Raw genomic sequence first — 22,834 nt, forward strand, 5'->3', positions numbered from 1 at the left:
ATTACAGCTGAATTCTTAAAGCCACACTCCCACGCACACCACCCCAGTGGTCTGCCCAAGAACGCCCACTGCGTCTATTTATAGACACGGACAGGACAGCCAGGGAAGGGACCTGCAGCCTCCATTGAAGCCCCCCCCTCATTTCTTTTACATTACTCTTTGCTTTGTCACATACGGTTTTTATTCAACCTCCTGCGGGGCTCAGATGACTGTGTGAGAATCAAAGCTGTGGAACACACACACACACACAAACACACACGTTCCCTTCTCAGATGTCAGCCACAGTGCAGAGTCCACACACATAAGGTGATTTTATGACCAATATAAGATGTTACATGGTATGAACTGATTGTGCAAGGCCGGGGTATTTACAGCAAAGGGATAGGCCTCACTCACAATCAACCCCGGACATATCAATGAAAACCAAAGGCAATTTAGGGAGTTTAGTCAATAGGAGCAGTTTTGTCCACTGTAGCCCATCGTATCCTTGTCCTTAATCTCCCTTCTGTCATGTTGTTTGAAACAGGCAGGTTGGTCGGGTCTTTCAGGTGTGATGAGCGCAGGTCAGGCGTCATTTCAGATGTGCGTTTTTTCAAAGGATCCCGCGTTGTTGAGGCTGTAATTCCTATCGATAATCCGAAAGACTGATTTGTGAGAATACATTTCTGAAGTTGCGTTTCCTTTAGGGAGCAACGTTACCCGGCACTAGAACGTTTTGCTGCTTTCACACCTATCTCCAGGACGTCGTCAACCTCTCAAATGAATGAACCAAACCACCTATTGACCTGGGGCAGCATTTCAGGGGCTTCCCATTCTGAAACTATAGGGCCTGTTGCTGTAAGCTTTTGAGTTCTTTTTTTTGTGGCTTATTTTTCACTTCTCATCATAAATCATAAAAAACTAAAATATAGAATTTTTTAATATTCATATGGAAATACAAAATTAAGAAAACATGCATTGTATAATAGTATAAATACAGTAGGGCCAACATTGACATTTGTTGGAGAAAAAAAGGAAACAAAACAACAGCTTATGGAAGCTTCACATGTAACAGTTCCTCTAGATGGTGGAAAACAAACAGAGAGAAGTTAAAGCAAAGAAACCATATATACATTATATCACATAAACATGTACTTTGGTCGATAAACAAAAAGCTATGCCAAGATGCAAGAGTATAAAGGCATCCATCAGGGGACTGATTTATTCAGACGTAGTATGTGGTACGCTGTGAAATGTAAAAGCAGCTTTGGTAATCAATGTGGAATAGTCAGTTAAACTAAAACATTGAATTAGTGGCAATAAAAGCAATGAAAGCAATAATCATACAGTTTGGATGACTAGACGCCTCTTTGGTGAATGTACCGTGGATTCTTTCTTCCTGTCACCTACATCGGCTCCTAACTCACGAAACCCCTTAGGGCCCTGCTTCCACTTTTTCTCACCAGAGACGGTTCTGCATTTTAAAAAGATACATGTAGCTCTTCAAAATATAGATATTAATTCATTTCAAAAATACTGTCACACGAAAAATTATTTCTAAAAAGCCACACACTTTTCTGAAAAGTTCTGAGGTGATAATGGATCCTCACAATCGTCAACCAACTACAAAATGTACAAATATCACAATGCTGTGCCTTTGTAAAATGAATTATTTTTAATGCTCATTCAACCAGGTGCTCACATTGGAAACTAGCAAGCCTGGTCTAAACTATGTTTAAATAGTGCTTCACTTCTGTGCCTGTTGTGACAGTAGTGTAAACCCAGCACAGCGATCCATTCAGAAATGACTAACAAACACTATTGAGGGAAAAATTACAGTCCAATAAATTGAAATATGTTCTGTGATGATGCTTTTTTGCTTATTGGTGTAATTCACCATGTAAGAATAGCACCTTGGAGCTATATTAGAAGCTCCTAGTAAATAGAAATCTAAGTAGCGTGTGCAATGCAAAACAGGCACTTAGAAGAGAAAACGTGTGTAAATTCCCACATGATCATGTGACGCATGCATGCACATCTATGCACATCCATGCACGCAGTTAAGACCTGAGAATGGCGCAGTAATAATGATGAAATTAGATGAAAAAAAGTTGGAAATTTAAATACACTTCAATTACTTTTCCTTTAAGAATAAGCATTATGTATTCTGTAGGCAGGGAATTGTGGATTAGAACACACACTTGAAACAGTCTTAAGTCAATCAAAGCCATCTCATAATAGACCACAAACTCTTCCATGACCAGTTAAAATGTTTTGGGCTATGTATAGCACTTAGCGTTTCCTAACACAACTACTGTTCTGTTATGTTACCGTTTATTCATAAATGTCTCTGTGTGCACTTTACCTTTGCTGCTGTATGTCCCACTGCGGGACAAATAGAGGATGATCTTATCTCTTATTTTATGTCAACCATGACATACTTGATAATGACTTACTGTAGAGCTCAAACGGGCTGACTCAGCATGACTTTTGCCAACGGTATCTCCACATTAAAAAGCTTTTGTTAAAAGTTTCATATTGCTAGAACAGCTGTTGAGTAACAGTCTGAAGAAAATTGGTTGTAAAAAGCTCATACAAAACATATGTACTCTGTATTTCTCACAGAGAACTCCCACACACAATGGTGCACCGCAGCGCATATCAGATCTCCATTACATTATGACTCGATTGAACACGATTGGATGAATGTCTTCAAATGAATATCTTGGATATGCCCACAATTTCACATCAACGCTCCACATGTTATTATAAACCCCGCCCACTTTTCCAAATGAGGCGGATAAAACGCAGCGAAATGATCATGACCTCGGGTAACTCAGGCCTGCCGCAGGGTTCAACAAAAGATGAGAACAACGTCTCTCCAAAAGAACGGATAAAGGTACAAAAAAAAGAATCAAAGTCTTAGAAGCGGAGAAGAGTCGTGGCCCGCTCCCTTCACTACACCATGAACTGGGTGTAACCCTCAGCGCCTGTGACGATCACATCCATCCAGATCCTCATGGCCTCCGGAGAGGGAGCGACCACGTAGTAGACTCGGTCGTGAGTCTTCACACTGAAGGTCAGGGAGGGATTCGGGCTCTGAAGGAGAGGACGGGGAGAGAACATGTGGGAGGAAAAATGAGCGAGATGGGGAACGACGAATGGTGCATGGGGAGACGGAGACCAGGATTCGACGCGTTCATTAGCATGCGTGGCTTTTGTAGCATCATGTACACACACGTACCTTATGCGCATTCTTCAAGTGATCGTAATACACTTCTTCAATAGCTTGGAAGTAGATGACTCCTTTAAGCTTGGCTTCATGCTTGTCTGCGGAAGACAGAGTGTCTTGTTGACTTTTATTCATTCAGTCGTGGTGCATGTTAAATGTAAGAAACACTAGATATGTGCATTTTCTGCCCTACAGTACCTGAGTAGTAGGAGAGCGTGCGCCGGTTGCGGTCAAAGACGAACCAACGCTTCTTCCAGGTTTTTATCTTGCCTCCCATTTTGATCAAGTAGCCCCGGCACGTCTTCTCGGAGATGGATAAGTGGAAGCACGTGTCCGTGCTGTGGCCCGCCGACTCAATGTGAGCGCGCAGGTCAAAGTCGTCCTTTCGCACCGGCAGGTAGCGCGTTAGCGGCCGGGACTGCGGAGAGAGAAAGAAGGGAGCGGCAATGGGTTCCGGGGTATTTTTATAGCTTCTTTTGTGCTTTGATTTATTCATACAAATCATGCAAATGTAAAACATATGTCCGATGGATTAAAGGAGAAGATTCTTTCTTCTGCTGCCAACAGAGCATGGTGAGGAAGAAAGAAAGAGAAGATGACGGATGAAGCTCATGCTAAGGACCATCAGCAAGTTCAAAGGAACAGTTTGTGTGTCCTTTTTCTTTTGAGAGAAATACTTCTTTCATAACAATTGCAATACAGTTTGAGATGAATGACTACAGGCGACTAAACTATTTTCCCTACCAAAGAACGATCACATGTTGAGAAGCATTTTCCATCGACGAATAAACACAATCCCTTTATGCCCCGGTTTAGTTGCCCACTCGTACCTGTGCCCTCTGTTTTTCTCTCAGCTTCACTTCCCGGTCGATGAGCTTCTGGCGTCTGTTGGTCTCCTCCTGTAATCTTTTCTCCAGGTCCTCCCTTCTTTTCCTCTCCTCGTCCAGCGCCTGTTTTCGCACTTCCATCTCTTGATCCTAAGGAGGAATTGGAATTGTTAAATAAATACCAAATGATGTAATTTCAGAAGCATTATTAAAATAACATCTACTGTCTCTTAATGTTGAGTTTCTCTTGTAGTAACCTTGTATTCAAGGAGTCGGCTCTTCTCTGCCTGGGCTTCTCTAAGCAGGCGCTCCATCTCCTCTAGCTTTGCCATATTTGAAGTGCTGGCACTGCAGCGGACCAGCACATAGAACAAATATGAGAAATAAAAGAAGGAGTCAAACACAAAACCAACGGTGAAGTGGCAGGACCTAAAAGACACAAAGTAGGTAAAGTGACGCCAGCACAGGCTGCTCAAAAGGCCTTCCCCTGGTGTGAGTCTCATCATTTAACAACACATTGATGATTGATGGGAAGCTAACGATCCGGCTCATGTGACGGCCCTTTAAACAGGTCGCAATTACCAGCTAGTAATCAATGCAGCCAAAGCAAAATCATTTATTATGTGCAAAAAACACAAGATCTGAAAAAAGAGTGGTGAGGTCTGGTAGCTCCATCTTGTGGGCTGAAGAGGAAATGCCATGGGGTTAGTTTAAATACAAAAATTGGTGGGGAATTCACATAGCTATTGTTTTGTGCGATCAACCAATCTAAAATACATTTATTCAACATGGCAAAAATTATTTCAAATGACCAACGTGTTAATAGCTGAGACTCTGCATTATATATGTGTATGTATGCAATGAGCTGATCACAAGATTAAGCACAGTACAACCAAAGGATCCAAAGAGCACCTGTTTGTAATTACCCCGAAAACCCATCAGCAATTTATACTGCATTTCCTTCACATATTTTCTACTCTAGGGTTACGCTAAACTGCTACATTGAATACATCTGATCATTCAGTGTTTGTGTGTGATGGATCAAAGAGGGAATCCATTCTCCCTGTTTCTAGAAGACTCTCTGCCTGCTGCTCTAAACTGAAACAGGGAAAGTGGAGAGTATCTCTTCTGCAGATGGTCTACACATGATATGTATTCTTGACTAATCCAAAGGAAGGGATTTTGGGGATATGTTTGTCAAGCTAAACACTTTTTTCCCCTCTCAACGTTCATCTTGATGCCAGATCACGCTTTCTCTTTTATCGGAAGCCAGAATGAAAACGGATACCCGATCTGTGATCCCAGCATCGTTGAGATGAATGGTACACATTAGACTCAGTCTAAACAAAACAGGAGGTACGGTGGGTGGAGAGAGAGACCCGAGTAACCCAAAAGAAGAAAAATAGAAGGATTTGGAGGGAGCGTATTAAAAATGAAGAATAAATAAGAAAAATGGGAAAAGAAAAGAGGTTTCCCGCTCGCATGAATATTTTTCATAATCAGCCTTTAATCCTCCCAATCTACATACTTGTGAGCTTTGGATATGAGTCATAGCATGTTCTTCAAAATGAAAATGGCATCCAAAGTATGAAAAGCATGATGGGTGGGCTTCATAAAATCAGTACGATTGCATTTTGTGCAATATCGTCGTATACTACTCAAGCGTAGACTAGAACTAATCTTCCTGTAGCTCCCAGTACTCACTTTAACCTTGATCCAGCCTCACTGTAATATCCATCCTTTCCTCTCTTCCTCCCCTTGCCGTTTTCTTACCTCAATCGCTGAGAGGTAACCACACTCATTGTCATTTTGGACCAGCTCAGTTCTGTCTATTCAAGTATTGGATTCCTTGAGAAGAGATTTTTTTTATCTTGGTCCAACAGTTGTTACTCCAGAAAACGTCTTCCAATTGCCCTCCAATCCAGTCCAATCCTGTACAACCCAATCCGACTGAAAGCATGCTGAGGATCACAGAGGCATTCTGTTCCAGGGAAACTTGCAGAGAGATAAATCTGCAAATGGTTTGGAGCTTTGCAAATTCTGTCTCTAAAAACGAGGCCATACCATTCGTAGAAATGGGGGGGGAGACACGAGACGGATGCAACCACTGTAAAGCGGCAAGGTTCAAGCACACATGGGTTTAGTCCAGTCCTGAGGGGGGTGACTGTGGATACACACACACCTTCATGTTCTCCTTCTTCCGTAACCTGATGCTTAGAAAGCTAATCAAGAGTCCCCCTTAGCTCATACAGCACACACAGTCCTACACATCTTGTTCTCCGGGGGGGGGGGGGGGGGGCCATGAAAGGCGGCAAATCTGTGCGCTGCAACTCCACACACTTTTTACATTAACTCACCTCCTGCTCTCTTTGTTGACCCCCGTCAATTTCTAGACTCAATGTCCCGTGTTAAGAACATAAAAGGAACATTTTTGCATTTTTCAAAGCAGTTTTCACTTCTCTCTTCTATTCACTTTTGTCTTCATCCGTCATATTTTAAAAACCATTGAGTAAAAGGAGCATTAAGTCGTCTTCATCAGCTTTATAATCCACGGATAGAAATATCCGAAGGGAGTTATTCTCGACCACTTCGATAGCTACAAACACAAACACGTGTGCACATACACACGCACCCTGGAGACACCCACCTGGAGACATTATCCGGTGAACAGGCAGAGATGCTGGTGTCAACGGAGTCCGTGCTATCCACGCTCATCGTGTCAAAGGCCTGGTTGTCACGGTACCCAAAGGCATCGAGGTAGACGTTGTTCTGGGACGCTGCTCGTGAGCCGGGCTGACCTGGAGGCACACACGGGAAATAAACAGGATTAGCAGGGCCTAAACGTCATTCATTCTCCTTGAGCATGCTCTTGTGCTGTACCTGTCTCGGTCACTCCATCAGGAAGAACCGTTTGCCCAGATGGCTTCAATTTTGGTTCACCCTGCCCCGCCACTGTGAAACGCTCTAGTATGTCAAGTGCAAATAGAATTCACACCCTCCTGGCGCAGCTATTCTTGACCAAATTTGTCTCAATAGTAAGACTACCAAACAACCAAATGGAGTCCTGGAAGTTCTTTAGGCAGTCCAAAGTGTCCGGAAAGAAATGAGATGTCCTCGGTAGTCGAAGGAGGAAAGACGACAATAATTGTGGCGCAGATACTTTTAAGATAGACTAAGTCTGCCTGCGGGTACAGGAAGAAACACACAAAAGCCTGATACCATCTGGCTCGCAGCAGACCCACCCATCTGATGAGCCAGATGAAGGGACCAAAGGGCCCGAGGGGCCAGATACACACGTACAGAGGTACCGGAAAAATAGCACAACTCTTAGAACATAATCTTAAATGATTTCAGAATACACTTTTTCAGCATATCTGTCTTAATCCGTCTTAAAAGTGGGACATTGAAAGCGTCCATCTAATGGAAGGTCAAAATTGGTTGAAGCCTGCGGTTTGTTTGCACTAATTACTTTTTCATTGACTTGGACAAAAAGGCATAGGGTCCCTGAGGTTAGAGACAGGCCTTCATCTGTCAGCATACATCCAAACCAACAGGGTGCAAAGGGCTTTACAGTCTGTGGTGAATGAAAAGCATATTTTCTTAATTATGGGAAATGTTTGGTTAACGTTTGTGGCAGGAAGCAGCCAGTTTTGTAACAACTGTTTTACTAACTAACACAATGATGATCAAAGAGTTTTAGTCAAACCATTACTTCTGTTTTACTCACTCACACACACACACTCTGAAACACTTTGGATGGAGCAGCCCTCCTCCACTTCCTGCACTATCTCCACTGACACATAAACAAATGAGAAACTCTGTCGCACAACTAAACACAGCAACGTGCACGCACACAAACAAAGCCAACAACGAGAGCAGATGGTGTTTGCAAGTGAAGGTACACGTATTCCAATGTATCCGTGCACTAACAAGTAGTCTCTTTATTTGGGCAGTAAGTGTGAGAGCAGACGTTTGAATACCTTTTTGCAGACGGCGAGAGTCAGTTTCCTTGTTGGATAAGGAGAACATTCTTGGGAGAATGCTGCCGCAACTTGTGCTCTGCACCAAAGGGTGATGGGCCTAAAAGAAAAAAAGAGACAAAACCTTTTATACTTTAAGCGTTTTAGTAATAAAAAATATTCATTGTTTGATTCTTTAGACAACGTAACATCACAAATTATAATACACTAAATAATTTCATGTTGAATTTGTGAAAAACAGAGCAGGCCAAAGTATGACACCATATATTTTGTATAAATTTGGGTAATCTATTCACGCATAAACATTTACATATAAAGCACCTTGGTTGGGTAGCTGCGTCCCAGGGTTGCACACATAAACTGGGGGGTCGTGATGGGTGTGGTTTTCTTCCTGGGTAATGTGTCACTTAAATGAGAACCTACTTCTCTGTCAGACCTCTTCCTCTCCTCCATCAAACGGAAATGCTGTTAAAACAAACAACAACACACACACAAGAGGTAAAGAGACACAATTCCTTGACAATTTTAAGTGTGCATAACCACTTTTACCTAAACATGATCAGTTATTTACTTTACCCTCCGGTTTTGGCACTTTGTGTTTGCCATGTGAAAACAGAAAAACACAAAGCTGCTCACACACACACTAACACACACAAATTACCTGCCTGTGTCGGTGGTGGTGGTGTTTTTTGACAGGGAGGGGGGGTGGGGGTGAGTCAGGGACGGGGGAGGGGTCTCTATAAGACACCATGATCTCTGGCCAATGCACAGAGGGTGTTTTGGGGAGGGGACGAGGATGAAGATGGGAAGAGGAAGAGGAGGAAGAAGAGGAGTGACAGGCAGCAGTTGCGGAGGAATGGCAAAGCTTTGAAAAGAAGAAAGGAATATTGTCAGAAAAACTGAAAAGATAAAGAAGAGGATCGAGGGAAAGACTTTCACGCACAAAGGCACTTTGAATCTCCTACGGCTCTATGCTAAATTATAAAAGCAAGCACTTAACACCCCGACACACACCTCATCCTCCGGTGGTTTGGGGGTGTCGTCGTCAGGGGAGGAGTTTGACTCGGTCTCAGGAGAGTCATTGGCCAGAGTGGGGGCAGGGGCGGGTTTAGGGTCCGCCCCGAGCTGTGAGTAAAGCTCATTGATTTCACTGACTGTGACATAGCCCTGGAAGGTGTCACAAGGAAAAGGGGGGGAGAAAGGGGTGAGGCAATTCATGATGTGAGTCAGCCATATTAAAGACAAACTTTAATTAGTTCATTAGTTGTTAGAATGATGCATAATTATGTGGCAATTCAGTTAGAAATAAATTAGACACAGTAGGGGTAATGTAATGTAATGTAGGGGGTAACGGTTTAATCAGTGGTTTACACATGGCATTAGGCATCATAAGAGGTGTCCAAGGTATTAATACATGCAAGTATAAGCTGTGGATCACAATGAGAAAGGGTGGGAATACAAGCAAAATAAAGGGACAAATAACAGGACGGATGAGATGGATTAAAAATAGACCATACTGGACTGAAAGTAAATATTAAAATATGAATGGAAATAAGCCAAAAATACCTCTGCATTCTTGAGAGAAACAGAGGTGAGGAAGTTGACTGGGGGAGGAGAAATTGCGGCTGAAGTTGTGTCACTGTAGCGACCACTAAAAGACTGACAGACATCAGCCAGAGAGGCTGCAGCCTACCAGAGAAGGAAACCCCAAAGATGAAAAAGAGTTCAAAGAGTAGGACAATCTCCATGTCCTTGTCAGGCAGCTGTCTGTCAAACCCACCTCTCTCAGAGTGAAACCTCGGCCACCAGTGAGTTCAGAATATTTCCTGTCCAGCATAGCGAGGTTTTCTTTCTCCTAATTGACGGAAAAGGGAAACAAAAACAATGCAAAAAAATAAATAAATCTTTTCACGATTGCTTTTGCTTCCTACACAGAAGGAAGGACGGCCACGTGCACACACATGCTTGCAAACATGGATATCGTCGTACCCTCTGCAGCATTGCTTCGAGGGTGCTCCTCTCCTTTAAGAAACTATCCTTCTCTCGCTGAGCCTGCTGGGTAATCTGTGTCGCCTGCTTCTTCAGAGTTAAAAGACGTTCCTGAAAGAAAAGTGAAATCAGCTTGTTGCGTGATTTTAGCTTATAAATAATCACACTAAAACTAGAGGCAATGCAGCTGAATGAAATAAGTTTCTAAGCTTTTCCCACGTGTCACCTTGCGTGTGAAAGTGCTCCGCTGGTAGTCGGCGGTCTCCCGGAGGAGCTGCTGCGTCTGGGTCTCCTTCTCCTCGTCCTGCCTGCTCTCTCTCTCCAGCTGCTGGAACTCCAGGTCCTCGAAGCGCTTTGACTCCGCATCGAGCACCTCGCAGTCCTGACACACAAAAACACACACAAGAACCCATGTAAAGCAGGCAGGACGACGGGCAGCGCGTGTACAGGACGGACTTGGCACCTACACATGCAACGCCGAAGGCAAACACAACTAAATATACCGCTTTACAAGACCTTTGACTGGAGGTCTGTGACGGGGCGACGCTGCCTCTCACCCAATATCAGCTGGATTGGATAAATAATGGGTGGGCTGCTCGATTAAGGCCAAAACATAATACAATCATTTTGTATAAATATTGATTCATGGTTCCTTTTTTGTTCATTTTTGGGCCCAAATATGCTCCATTGCTCTTTCACATTTAAATAAACAGAGCACCTGCTTTTTCTTCCTTCTAATTGAAAAATCTCCAAAATACGATTTCAAATAATCACGTCTTTGCATTTGATTTCAGTGCATTATATTTTGCCACCGGCTCTCTTGCATCATGACTGATACTACTTTATATGAGCACATTTCAAATACATACATACCGCAGTCAATCAGGCTCATTTAACTTTGGGAAGTCAAATTATGAATAATAATCAATAGTGCAGCCCTGGCGGGTTGGATATTATTACGCTTCAAAAACATAAGGGCCTTGGACGGTGTGCCCAAATGTCAGCATACTTCTATAATTGCCAAACAGGTCTCAAAGCTCTCGAAATCCTCTACACTCCAACAGGACCAACGCTTCTGGTGTAGACGCAGAACAGCTACAGAGTTACACAGTAGAGAAGGGAACAAGAACCAGGTAAGCATCACAGGTGACTCAGGAAAGAAAAGGTGTGCATGCAAGTTTAAGTATGCGAGCATCACGTGCCGGTTCACAGAGTGTCAGTGCGCATAAGCGTACATACATTCCCCTTTGATGTGGATTCCTGTGCCGGTCATTTCTCCGCATGGATCAATTGGTTTTACGGACGTCAGCGCACATCTTCCCATGCATGCGTTTGTGAGGTGTGCGTGTGTGTGTGTGTGCGTGTTCTTACTGACCCTTGCCAGCTGCTCCTGCAGGGGCTCCTTGGTGGCCTCGGGACAGCTGTCCAGCTGGGAGCGCTGCTCACACACAATCTGAGCCAACCTCTCTACTCTGCCCCTCTCTGCCTGTAGCAACTCGCACGCCTGGCATTCACACATGTGCAGGACACATAGACGCACAGACGGGGCCCGCGCAGACACGCATTTGTTCATGTGCACAACAGACAGAGGGACAAGAGACACACAAGCACACAGGACAGAGAGAGGATGGCAGCGTTAGTTGGGACTGGGGAGCCACAGTTAGTCACTACGGCGACCAGGTCAGCAAGATTAGCCTAGAGGGAGGGGAGGGAGGGGAGGCTGGGGAATAAACGTCTACTGAATGGATGGAGAACTGGGCGGGGGGGGGTGTGAAGGGGTTTGTATATTGAGTAGGAATGAAGGTGGTATGAATAATGTCATGAGCTCTTTATCCGGCCTTTTTTTTCCTCCATTTCCTTTGGCTGATGACTGATGGAATGAATGAGAAGCAACGGCTCAGTGGATCAACAGTCCTCTATAAAAAGCACAACATATACACACGCTCCAAATCTGTGCATGCACTCATATATCTGATCGCTCTGTCTCTCTTTCCATCCGTCTGTCGGTTTTGTGACATACACTGGAAATCAGGCCAGGATTCGATCCGAGTAGGGATGAAACATCCAAACCAAAGCGTGTCCTCGCAAACACCTGTTAACAAATTCAATCTGCTGGTGCCGTTAAACTTCCCACGCTGTCGATGTTACCATATACTGGGAAAAACGTAGACACACACACTCATCCACACCCATGGTCGTCCCGCAGTGTGTGTAAGACCGGATCACTTGGCGACTGATATACCCTGTCAAGTATTAGCAGATATATATTTGGACCAGAGACGGCGTGAGAGGGATCAACACCCACCAGATAGTCACGTGACCCCTACATGTATGAGAGCTGTTTAGTTTCCTAAACAAACGCAAACAAGCACCATAGGAGGGGAAGTGCAGCAAGATACAAACCCCCGTTTGCTTTACAACACAAATCCACTATGCACACTAATAATATCACTTCCACTTCAGCAAAGGAAAACAAACAATTTGCGATGGACGCGTTGCCCGATGCGTAGTCTGCCGATCGATCCTCACTGTGTCGGCCATAGTGACTCTTGTCTCTCATTGTTTGACAGCGAAGCATATCCTTTGAAAGTACCTTTTCTTTTTCCAGCTGGGACTTGGTCTCCAGGTCAGACATCTTGGTGTGAAGTGCTTCCAGAGCATCTTTTTCCTGCTGGAGGGCAGCTACCTCCGACTCCTGCTCAGCCTCCACCAGAGCTCGCTCCAGCTCCACCTCGGGTAAGAACACACCGGTAAGAAAGCCCTTTGTCGTGACCTTGGGTTTAGCCTTACTTTTATGACACTACTTAATAATGTGGGAACATGTTACTGATCCCGTTATCATCATTTGAAAAGTAGAATCTCTAATTTCTCTTTACAAATAGCAATTTTAGATGTATCATTAAACCATGGATTATTAGCACAATAATTGAGTCTATGTTTTCTATTTACCTCTTGGGCAGATTCCTCTATCTGGTTGTCCAGCTCTTTGATCTTTTGCTCCAGCTCCTCCATGTTGTTCACCACCTGGATCCTCTCCTCTTCCACGCGCCTCACTTCCTCCTCTGAAGGCATGGCGTCCTGTCCGCGGCGACGAGCTGCATCATCCACAGCCTGGGAACAATTTTTGTTGATTTTTTTAGATTCATGGTAATTCGCTGGTGGTGACATCAAGTTCCAAATACTGAACACTGGTTTGCTGTGGTTTGCTGTGGTTTGGCTCAAAAATGTGGGAAGACGCAATCACACATTCCCCCGCTGTCCGTTCTGAATGTCAAAACATAACCAGGTCGAATCTAATAAATGATCTGGATAAAACTCTAATCTGTGTACAAGACAGATGTGTATGTTACTCCTTATGCCCAAATACTTAGCTACAGAATAACTACATAGAAACTCTCCGTTCGCTCTCTTTCTTTCTTTCTTCAATATTTACTCGGGACAAAGCACACTGGCTCTTTGCTAGTGCTGTGCATTATTAACCCACGGCCAGCCCCAGACCACAGGGGGCGTCATACGGTTAGATGACCTTGTTTAAAAAACCATTACATCTATGTTTTGTGTCTCCGAGCGTGTTAAGAGTCGAGTCTGAAAATATTAAGTTGATTATAGCTCTGTTCAACAGCTCCACATGTCATATTGTGTGAGTGCATAGGAATGTGCAGACGGGAATCCCTCGTACCTCAATGGTCCTCTGTGCACGTGGAGAAGGAGACGGTGCAAAGCTTCGCAGACTGACGGAGGGGGACTCCGCCCTGTTGTCCCGGTGGCCGCTGCTGCGCCTCCGTCGTACCTGGACATCATCATCACCACAGTAACCGTTCTGGGAACCAGGGGAGCCCACGTGTCCATTCCCCGTCGATCCATTGTTAACAGAAGAGTCGGAAAAGACCGACGGCGTGTCGTCATCGTCGTCGTCATCGTCGCCGTCTTCGTGCAGTCGAAGCTTCTCAAGCTTCTGGTTGATCTTCCGGAGATCGGCAACAGCTGAATTGGGACTCGTTGCCGGGCCTCCCTCATCTCTCGCAGACCGGCCCAGCTCCGAGCACAGAGACAGGATGGTCTCTAGCCGCTGCCGTTCCTGAGGTGAACACACACGGACCAGTGTGTGAGGTACGGAATGGATGTAGGTCAAAGACATGTAATTCCCAGTGTAGTTCTAAATGTTATTGGGCCTGTATTCAAGTTGTTATCAGATTGTGAGGTTAAAACTTCATGGTTGCTACACCGAGTTGCAATCACCAGGGGTCGCCAATTTCTTTCGGGTATATTCTTTCACAGTATAACCGTGTTATGAAAATATTAAGATTAAATGACTATATACAGATATACTAGCAGTGATTAAAAAAAGGAATACAGATCACTTATCATTTTTATTTTTCTATTAGTCAAATTTTAACTCAATACCAGTTAAACACAGTGTTGTACAGGTTCTAATATTGCATCTTTACATGTGTGTGTTTTTAAATTGTTTAAAAGAAAAAAAAACACAAATCAAACGTTCTGTTAAGTTCGAAACTAAAGCAGAGAACCATTTCTTTCCATCATAAAAATATATATACGTGATATATAAATATAAAATAAAGTTTCCAATTCTTAAGTTACCTGTGGAAGCATCGCAGAAGTGAATCGCTTCGATTGAACGTCCTTGTTAAGTCCAAAACACACTTAGAACCTTCCTGTTTAGCTTGTAAAATAAATAGTCTCCTTTACATATAATTTCTCTAAAAAATACTTCTCTCCCTCATTGGGAATCTGGAACAGGAGCTCCCCTTTCCACAGTTCAGTGTGCCTGAACGCAGCTATATGGGGAGCTGCAGAGAGTCAGAATATACCCTCAGAGTTTCAGCAGAAGCTTCTCTGGAGGGAGGAATATTACCCCTGTGTAAGGAATATCAGAGGCGGAACGAGGGGATGGGGGGGGGGGGGTAGGAAACGTGTGTGAGACAGAGGTGTGTGTGAATGTGTTGGCATCTGAGCGAGGGATATATAGAGAGAGTAAGTTAATGAAGAGGTGGACAGCTGTCAACTAGGATCGGAAGTGTGCACGAGAACAGGCCATGACTCCAAATGCAGGAATGTGTGTGTGTGTGTGTGTGTGTGTGCTGCCACACAGGAAACAGGGCACTTTCTAGGAAAATGTGCACCAGGTATGCTCTGGATTACCTCTGGATACGGTCAGTCTGACTGCTCATCCTTTGATTTTATGAAACAAACATTGTCACTAGATCACTAAAAATATGAACCGGTGATCACAATATAAATTGTTTAGTAGTGGAATCATCTTTTTTGTGTTAGTGAGCAAATAGAAGAAACACACACACACCCCAATATAAAGTGTGTAATGTTAACCAGGAGCTGAAAAACAAGCCTGTCAGTCTCTTTGTTCTATTCTAATGGAGCCTAATATAGCATAGTTGGGTATATAGTATATATCACGGTCAGACTGACGGAGGGGGGGTATATATATATATATATATAATAAGGTGCATGTGGAATAAATGCATGTTTCCTGTACTTTCACTAGAGGGCAGACTAGATTAAGACAATGCTTTCCTGAGCTCAGACTCAAACTCATGTAACATGTAATCGTTGTTCTTTTATCAATTATTCAGAGCTGTCCTATATTAACATTAACAAGTTACATTTATGGATCTTTAGCTGGTTATGAAACAGTGTTAAATTATTATTGGTGCCTCAAGGCAATTTGAATGCCTCATTTAAAAGCACACAACAGGTAATGGCCATGCACTACACTGGAGCAAAGACTAAAAACAAATGTTTTAAATCTAACCACATCATATAAAGTTCTGCTGGGTTTAATGTTCTGCTAAAGCCACTGAGAAACCCAGTTTATACAGGATCCATAAAAGTATTTCTCCCAGCTCTCCCAGCATACCAGATCACTTTTTAAGAGGGAATGTGAGTCCAAATGTCATTATATGTTGAGCATCTGTGTGTTTATCCACCTGCTGCACTACAACCACTCTCTAATCTTCTTGGTTTTTCTAACCAACATCTGACTGATGTGTTCTGTGGCTCTTCAGTCGACCGAACCACACTGGGCGGACCTCCAGATACACTCACATGCACATGCATATACACACATACCCCCTCGACCCAAGTACAGGAGTAAGAATAGTCCTGTTAGTACGGGCTAACCACACGTGGCATCTGTGGAGTGGTGAGCCTCAGTCTGTGTGTGTGTGTGTGTGTGTCTGTGTGCTCTCTGCGAGAGTATGTTTGAGGGGACAAATGCAAGGATGCATTCTCCTCATCTCCTGCCATTTCTTGTGCGTCCTTGTGGGATTGTGCGTTGTATGCAAAACAACAGCAAGCGTAAATTTCAAGTGGATACCTCAGTCTTCTTTCAATGTCTGCAACTGCAACAAACTGTTCACCTGTCAGAGGGTTGTAAATCTGTAAACTAATTAACGCATTACCCCAGATCTCACAGGGAACAACTACATAACTAATAGGTGTCACCTGATCTGAATGACAACATGGTGATGTAAATGGCAGAAGCTGCGTGTTCAAACAGAGAAAGACACGTGTGCAAACACACTCAAACTCACCAGTCTTTCCACCTCCTGCTCACGGAGTCTCTCCTCTTTTTGGTGCTGATGGTAGTCGGTCAGTTCCTCCTTCCCGCTCAGTGAGCTGATACTCCCCCTTCTTTCCCTGAGACCTCCTGTCGGGGTCACTCCCGCCTTTCCAAATGACTGCCTCCTCTCGCCCAGCCCCATCCCATGTTCCAGTCCTGCCTTCCCAAACGAAGACCTCCTCTCTCCAAATCCAAAGCCGAAGGATCCAGTGAGCTCTTGATCTACCCCTCGCCTGTCCCCCAGAGATGGGCCCTCTCCTGTGTACAATCCGCGGCTCGCCAGACGGTCCATTTCTGGAGGGCTGGAACTCGTGGAGCCCAAGGAGCTGGTGGAAGTCAGGCTGAGTTTTTTGGCCACACGAGGAGAAGAGGAGCCCCCTGTCCTGGATGGGATGGTCACATCAGGTGGGGTGGTTGGGGAAGAGATAGTGGGTGTAGAGGCGGGCAGGTTCTTGGGGGAGGAGAGGGAGATCGAAACAACACTTTCACCCTGATCTGTGGTTGGAATTTGATTCCTGTTGGCGGAAGGCTGGGTGGATTTACTGGAGTTGTGGTTGAGGTCAGGGCTGGCACTCTGACCGCTGCTGTAATGGTCCTTGCTGAACTTGTAACCGCCGGCAACATTGGATCGCCGCGGGGGCAGCGTTGACAAGGTCAAGGCTCCGCTGTTGTTGTCACGGGGCGATTGGAAGGGGCAGAGGCGGGGCAGTGAGCGAGTGTGCTCTCCTGCCATCATCCCATTCAGAGAGCCGGTTGAGTACTTTCGACTTCTACAGCTGGGAGCCGTATCTTGGTTGCCGTAGCTACGCCGGCCCAGACGGGGGCTCGAGGGCATGCTCGCTGCCCCTCCTGTTGAAGGGGTGCGCGATGAAGAGGAGGGAGGAGGAAGAGAGAGCAGGGCGTCGTTGCTTCCATCAACAGAGGCGGTGGAGCCTCCACCGTTCCACGTGGACAGTAAAGAGGAGGAGCCCGGGTTGTACCGGCGCATGCCGTGGCCGTCCTGACCGCGAATGGCCGAGGTGCGCCCGGCTAGAGAAGAAGAAAGGTCGGACCGGCGTCCGGGAGACAAGCAGGGAGACGATTTCAAAGACGCGGGTGCACGATCCGAGCCGTAGAACCGCCTTGCCTGCTCCTGGTAAGCTGATGAAGATGTGGTAGGTGTGGTGGGGGGTGACTGAGAGATAGAATGGGAAAGTATTTATATATGCAATAACTGAAAATATATAAAATTATATCAAAATCAAATAAAGAGACATAAATATATTGACAAGATAATTTTAAGGGTTTAGTATATAAACAAACTAACCACTTTTGAACAAAGAAATCTTGTGTAAACAGTTGAACAGTAGTATAGCACAGTAATGTGTTATCTTCTACATAAAGAGTAAACCCTGGTTAGCACTGGTTAGCCCAAGACAAACACGCAGGCTAACCATACAAACTCTACTAGACGGGTTGTAGTGTGACGTAGAAGGTGCAGTAACACGTCCTCAAGCGGTGCTGAGTGATGTCTGACCTGTGTCACGCTAAAGTAAGAGGGGTTCGCATTCCCGTTGGCTCTCAGGCTGTTCTCCAGGGCTGTCTTCTTGCGCTGCAGTGTGTCCATCAAGTCCCGGAGCTCGGAGGCTGATCGCATGCCCCTAGCGCTGTTGGTGCCGCCCACCACCGCATGGCTATAGTCGCTGCTAAACTTCAAATAGTCTGAATGTGGGAAATAAAAATCATGGGAAATAAACGTAATGAGAAGGCTGGGGAGGCGTAAACACAAAAAGGTGACAAACAATGACTTAAATAAATGTATGATTGGGTGGAGCAACATGGGGACGGACACAAAGCGACAGAAAAGCGCCGTGACGAGGACGAGCGAAAAACAAGATGCTGGTGTGTACCTGAAGCTCCAGCTATTCATAGAGGGGGATGATGTCAGAGCACATCCAAGCCAAACAATCTGCAACTGGGAGACCCTCAACCAGAATAGGAGACAACTCTCCCAAACGCACGCACACACACACACTCCCTCTCGCACAAAACCAGCCATTAGCTCCAAGACAAACATTTTAAATCAAACTTCTGCTCCATGGAGTAGGATTTTGGGAAACAAAATATTCTGGAATACCTTCAAGGCCCCCGCCCTTCCTAAAGCCTCCTTTTCACTGCTTCAGCAGTGAGCGTGTGTGGGGGGGTGGGGGGGGGGGGTCGGTAAGACTCAGCAGAAAGGAAGTTAAAACTAAAACAAAAAGTTATTTTACTTGGAAAAATATTGTTGAGGTCAACGGAAGTACTGTTGGTTAATAGCATGATTTCTACTTTCTGAGCAGGAATGAAAAGAAAACAACCTCCTCGTATGTCATCCCGTCATCAGAAACAGGTAAAGCACCAGGCGCAAGGCAGCACAGAAGAATGTGTGAGAAACGGGCCCGATGGTTTGAATTTAACTGGGGCTTTATGTGGAAAAGGAACAATTATAATAGACCACCCAGAGTTTAGCCACAACTGTGGCTCCGCCTGAGAGGAACACACGCATGTGCACTTCCCATGAGCTAAGAGTGTACATATGTGTTCAAGAATTCAAGCATCACGGGTAATACTCCACTATAGCTACTGCTGCTTGGTTTATTTGTATTGTTAGAGAGCTGAATACTTGACGTGTACCTCACAGCCGCATAAAGCCTATGTGTGGAAATATCAACCCTTACATGGTGGAGAGAAATGGGGCAGAAAAAGAAAGCCAAATCATAAGATCTAGACACACACACACACACACGGGTGCAGGGTATTAGTGTCCATACATGGGCAGGTGGACACTGCAGGCCTGGCGTGCATCAAGTCTGTTCTATCATGACTATTCTTCTGTGTGGCCAGCTCTTTTCCTTTGTGTGTGTGTCTTCACTTTGGGTGCACGTGCAGAGTGTGAGTCTTGGCAATCTGGAGGATTGAGGGTCAAGATGTTTGTCTGTCTGTATAAATACGCAGTGTGTGTGTGAGAGAGAGATGTAAGTCAGCTCTACAAAAACATCAGAAAAGCAGCAGAGAGACGAGGGCATTCCTTAAATCTTGGAGGTAAAAGAGGAAGGATTACGATGATTATGGCGCGCAAACACACACACACACACACAAACACACTCACACCTTCCTCCAAGCCCGATCAATCACTAAGGAGTCAACGGAGTCCAGCTGTATCACCATGGGAATGGAGAGACACCAGATGACAATAACATTCCCATATGCTATAAATTAAGGTTTAAGGTTTGAGTGTGACAGTGAGAGTATATGTTTAGGAAACAGTAAGAAAAGGGTCAAAAGAAACGGCTGCACCCACTCTGACTTTCAATCTGACTTGCGTCTGTAACACATGCCAACCAACCACACACACACACACAACTGTCCAGGTTGTGCATACCTGTAACTACACCTGGAAAACCCTGTCAGGAAAGTATATTTTCAGGGACAGATGTTGCATGTTGAGAATAAGCTGATGAAAAACAGGTGAAAAGAAGATGGAAAAGATGAGTGAGGCAATGAAGGAGGGAGAAGAGGAGGGTGGCAGAAAAAAGAGAGAGAGGAGAAACAAAGGAAAAAGAACTGGGATCAAGAAGAGGTCATGGGTCAGGTCATCAGGTAAGTGTGTGTGTGTGTGTGTGTGTGTACCTGTGTTGTAGGCTAAAGCTGACACAGGGCTCTTTTGTGGAAGCATGCTCTTCATTCTGCTCGCCTCCTCAGGATGGTTGAAGCGGAAGAAGTAGGACTTACCCAGACACAGGGAATAACCTGGGGAGGAAACACACAGACGTGTGAGGTACAACTACGGATATAACTGTTTACTGCACCAGAGGTTGATTACTCTACATTCAGGTTGACTGTAGTCTAAAGAAAATAGAACAATAACCCGTGGATCAAACAAATACTTGTAAGCGGCACAAACAGCAGAAACTCCGATTCTCCCGGCTTGTGACACAAACAGGGTGACAGACGAGATAAATACATAGAGCGCTGTCGAGTGTATGAAGAGGCCATCGCAAGTACAGCTTTTGCTTTTATTCTCCCCCTTTCAGCCATTCCAGACCACAGCGCTCCCTCTGGCCATCAATTAGGCTGACAGGGCCAGGTATTAAACAAGATGTCAGGGTCACAACCTCTGTAATACACACAGACGGCCACAGCTGTCCAAATAGCCCCACAGGGGTGCCAGGGGGGAGACAGCGGTGTGCACACACACACACGCACACACACAAACAAACAGAAGATCCTAAAAAAAAGGAAAAGTGAAAAAAGTAGAAAGAGAGCAACAAAAAATGAAACAACTGGTCAAATGTAAAGAGGACTGTACAACAAAGAGGAGAGATGATCACAAGACAGGGTGGTAAAAAAAAGAGTTCCCCCCTCGCAAAGACACAACTTTTCACACACACACTCTTTGCCTTCTCTGTTCCCCCGAGGGGTGAAGTTTCATATTAGCATTACAGTAAACCCCCACCATGCTAGCATGTGTGTGAAAGGATAAAAAAACACCTCCTTAATAGCTCCATTACAGTTACATCAGATTCCTTGGACTTGAAGTCAGACACAGCCTCTGAGGCAAGAAGGAGGGGAGGCGCGGGGGGGGGGCGGGGGGGGGGGGAGATAGCGAGGGCCAATGGAAAAAGTCTGAATGGAAGAATGTCCAAGTTGTTTTTCTCACTGTTCCCTTCTCTCATTCTGATCCCTTGTTCGTCCCGTTCTCTCTCTCTCCGCCTCATGTCCAGGTTCACAAACCACCTTCGCTGAAAAGTTGCGCTAATGGTCAAATCAGGGAGGACCGGTGCGCTGCGTCATGTCTGGGCCTAGACGCTGCCTTGGCAGATTTCTCTGTAATTCCTCCGCACGGTGGGGGGGGGGGCAAGGGGGGGGGGGGGGGGGACCTGAGTGCTGTGGTAAGGTGACGCTAACACCACACACATGAAAACAGGGAAGGAAATGTTTAGTCTACACAGCTGGACTGTGAACTCCTCAAATACACAGCCATGTAAACACAACCTTGCAGGTTTCCCCGCAAACTGTGAAGCAGTGGCATCGAGACAGAGGGATGTGAGAGGTGTTTTGTCAGTAACGCGAGAGGGAAGAAAAAAGACACACATACACCTGTCATGTGTGGTAATAATCTAATAATATGCATTTTGAGTCATCTGTGTGCATGTAAAGCACGCTGTGTGAATCTGTGTGAGGAGACATGCCTCTTAACAGCGTCTGCCTAATGACTCGCAATAACTCTCAGTATTTAACAGCGACGCAAACACACACACACGCATTGCCAGCAGTCAGCTCTTGTAAAAATCTAATTTCCTGCCCTCACAAGCATCGCCATGTGCCCCCTTTAAAGTGTGTCGCCATGGTTTGTTCACAGGCCCCACCTCTTTCGTCCATCTAATTTCCTGCCAGTACTTCTTAGCTAAGACATAACTAGCTAATCCTGCCCTCCCTCCGTATAAACCAATACAATGTGTGTGTTTGTCACAAAGAAAACACAGAAAATGATGAGACATTCAGAAATTGTACTTCTCTTTTTCTCACACATACTACACTGGATTACTGTGGAAAGAACTAGACCTTTTTTTTAATTAATAAAATCCATCTGTTAGAAGATAAGGAGGGAACACAAACTGTCTGCCACATTCGATCAAAAGAATGTGGCTCGTAACTGCCTGCACACAAACTAAATCTGAGTCTGCTCTCCTCAATAAAAGTCTAATAAACGCATGCCAATTCACTTATTCCCCAAAATAACACACACAACAAACCACTTTAATCTCATTTACGTGTTCACTTGTTTACAAGCAAATTGACTTTGCTGCCCACGTCAAAGCCCCCCCCAATAAAAAAACACGTATGAGACCCTCTCCAATAAAGAGAAAGGGGAAATTAGTCCCTAACATACATTTATGAGATAATTTAAAGTGCGTGATCTACAAAGGCAGACCTCAGAGTCTTTGAGGGCACAGATGTAGGAGCTGTATCATGTCTGGAGCCAATTTTTGTTTCCATGTAGATCTAAGCAGCCCAAACTACACTCCCACCGCAGTGTTATGGAAGGGGAACTCAAAACCGTTTCTCTATGTGGTTAACGTAAGCGGAGGAATTGCCAAATTGAGACCATTACGTTAAAATGAAAAATAAACCTATAACAAAGATGTTGTGTTGAAAAACCTCACTTTCCTTTCTTGGCTGCTGATCAGCCTCGTTGGACATGCAA

General features: G+C 44.9%; 1 protein-coding gene across 3 annotated transcripts in view; it reads right to left on the reverse strand.

The window, feature by feature from the left end:
• Positions 1-901: 901 nt before the first annotated feature.
• phldb2b (pleckstrin homology-like domain, family B, member 2b) overlaps positions 902-22,834 on the reverse strand; it is a 32,907-nt gene continuing 10,974 nt past the window's right edge. For 2 of the 3 annotated variants that reach the window (XM_037455922.2, XM_037455927.2), the window contains 20 exons: positions 20,257-20,376; positions 18,125-18,309; positions 16,580-17,782; positions 13,687-14,085; positions 12,957-13,118; positions 12,601-12,738; positions 11,383-11,511; positions 10,234-10,389; positions 10,008-10,118; positions 9,799-9,873; positions 9,585-9,707; positions 9,033-9,185; positions 8,340-8,483; positions 8,019-8,118; positions 6,686-6,836; positions 4,296-4,386; positions 4,042-4,188; positions 3,410-3,629; positions 3,224-3,309; positions 902-3,078 (listed from right to left, as the gene is read on the reverse strand). In XM_037455922.2, the coding sequence (XP_037311819.2) occupies positions 2,938-3,078; positions 3,224-3,309; positions 3,410-3,629; positions 4,042-4,188; positions 4,296-4,386; positions 6,686-6,836; positions 8,019-8,118; positions 8,340-8,483; positions 9,033-9,185; positions 9,585-9,707; positions 9,799-9,873; positions 10,008-10,118; positions 10,234-10,389; positions 11,383-11,511; positions 12,601-12,738; positions 12,957-13,118; positions 13,687-14,085; positions 16,580-17,782; positions 18,125-18,309; positions 20,257-20,376 (4,034 nt within the window). In that variant the 3' untranslated portion in view covers positions 902-2,937. The remainder of the gene's footprint in view (positions 3,079-3,223; positions 3,310-3,409; positions 3,630-4,041; positions 4,189-4,295; positions 4,387-6,685; positions 6,837-8,018; positions 8,119-8,339; positions 8,484-9,032; positions 9,186-9,584; positions 9,708-9,798; positions 9,874-10,007; positions 10,119-10,233; positions 10,390-11,382; positions 11,512-12,600; positions 12,739-12,956; positions 13,119-13,686; positions 14,086-16,579; positions 17,783-18,124; positions 18,310-20,256; positions 20,377-22,834) is intronic. The other variant, XM_037455926.2, reaches the window with a different exon arrangement.

The sequence above is a fragment of the Pungitius pungitius genome, chromosome 19 (assembly GCF_949316345.1).
Source record: "Pungitius pungitius chromosome 19, fPunPun2.1, whole genome shotgun sequence".
NCBI classification, from domain to species: domain Eukaryota; kingdom Metazoa; phylum Chordata; class Actinopteri; order Perciformes; family Gasterosteidae; genus Pungitius; species Pungitius pungitius.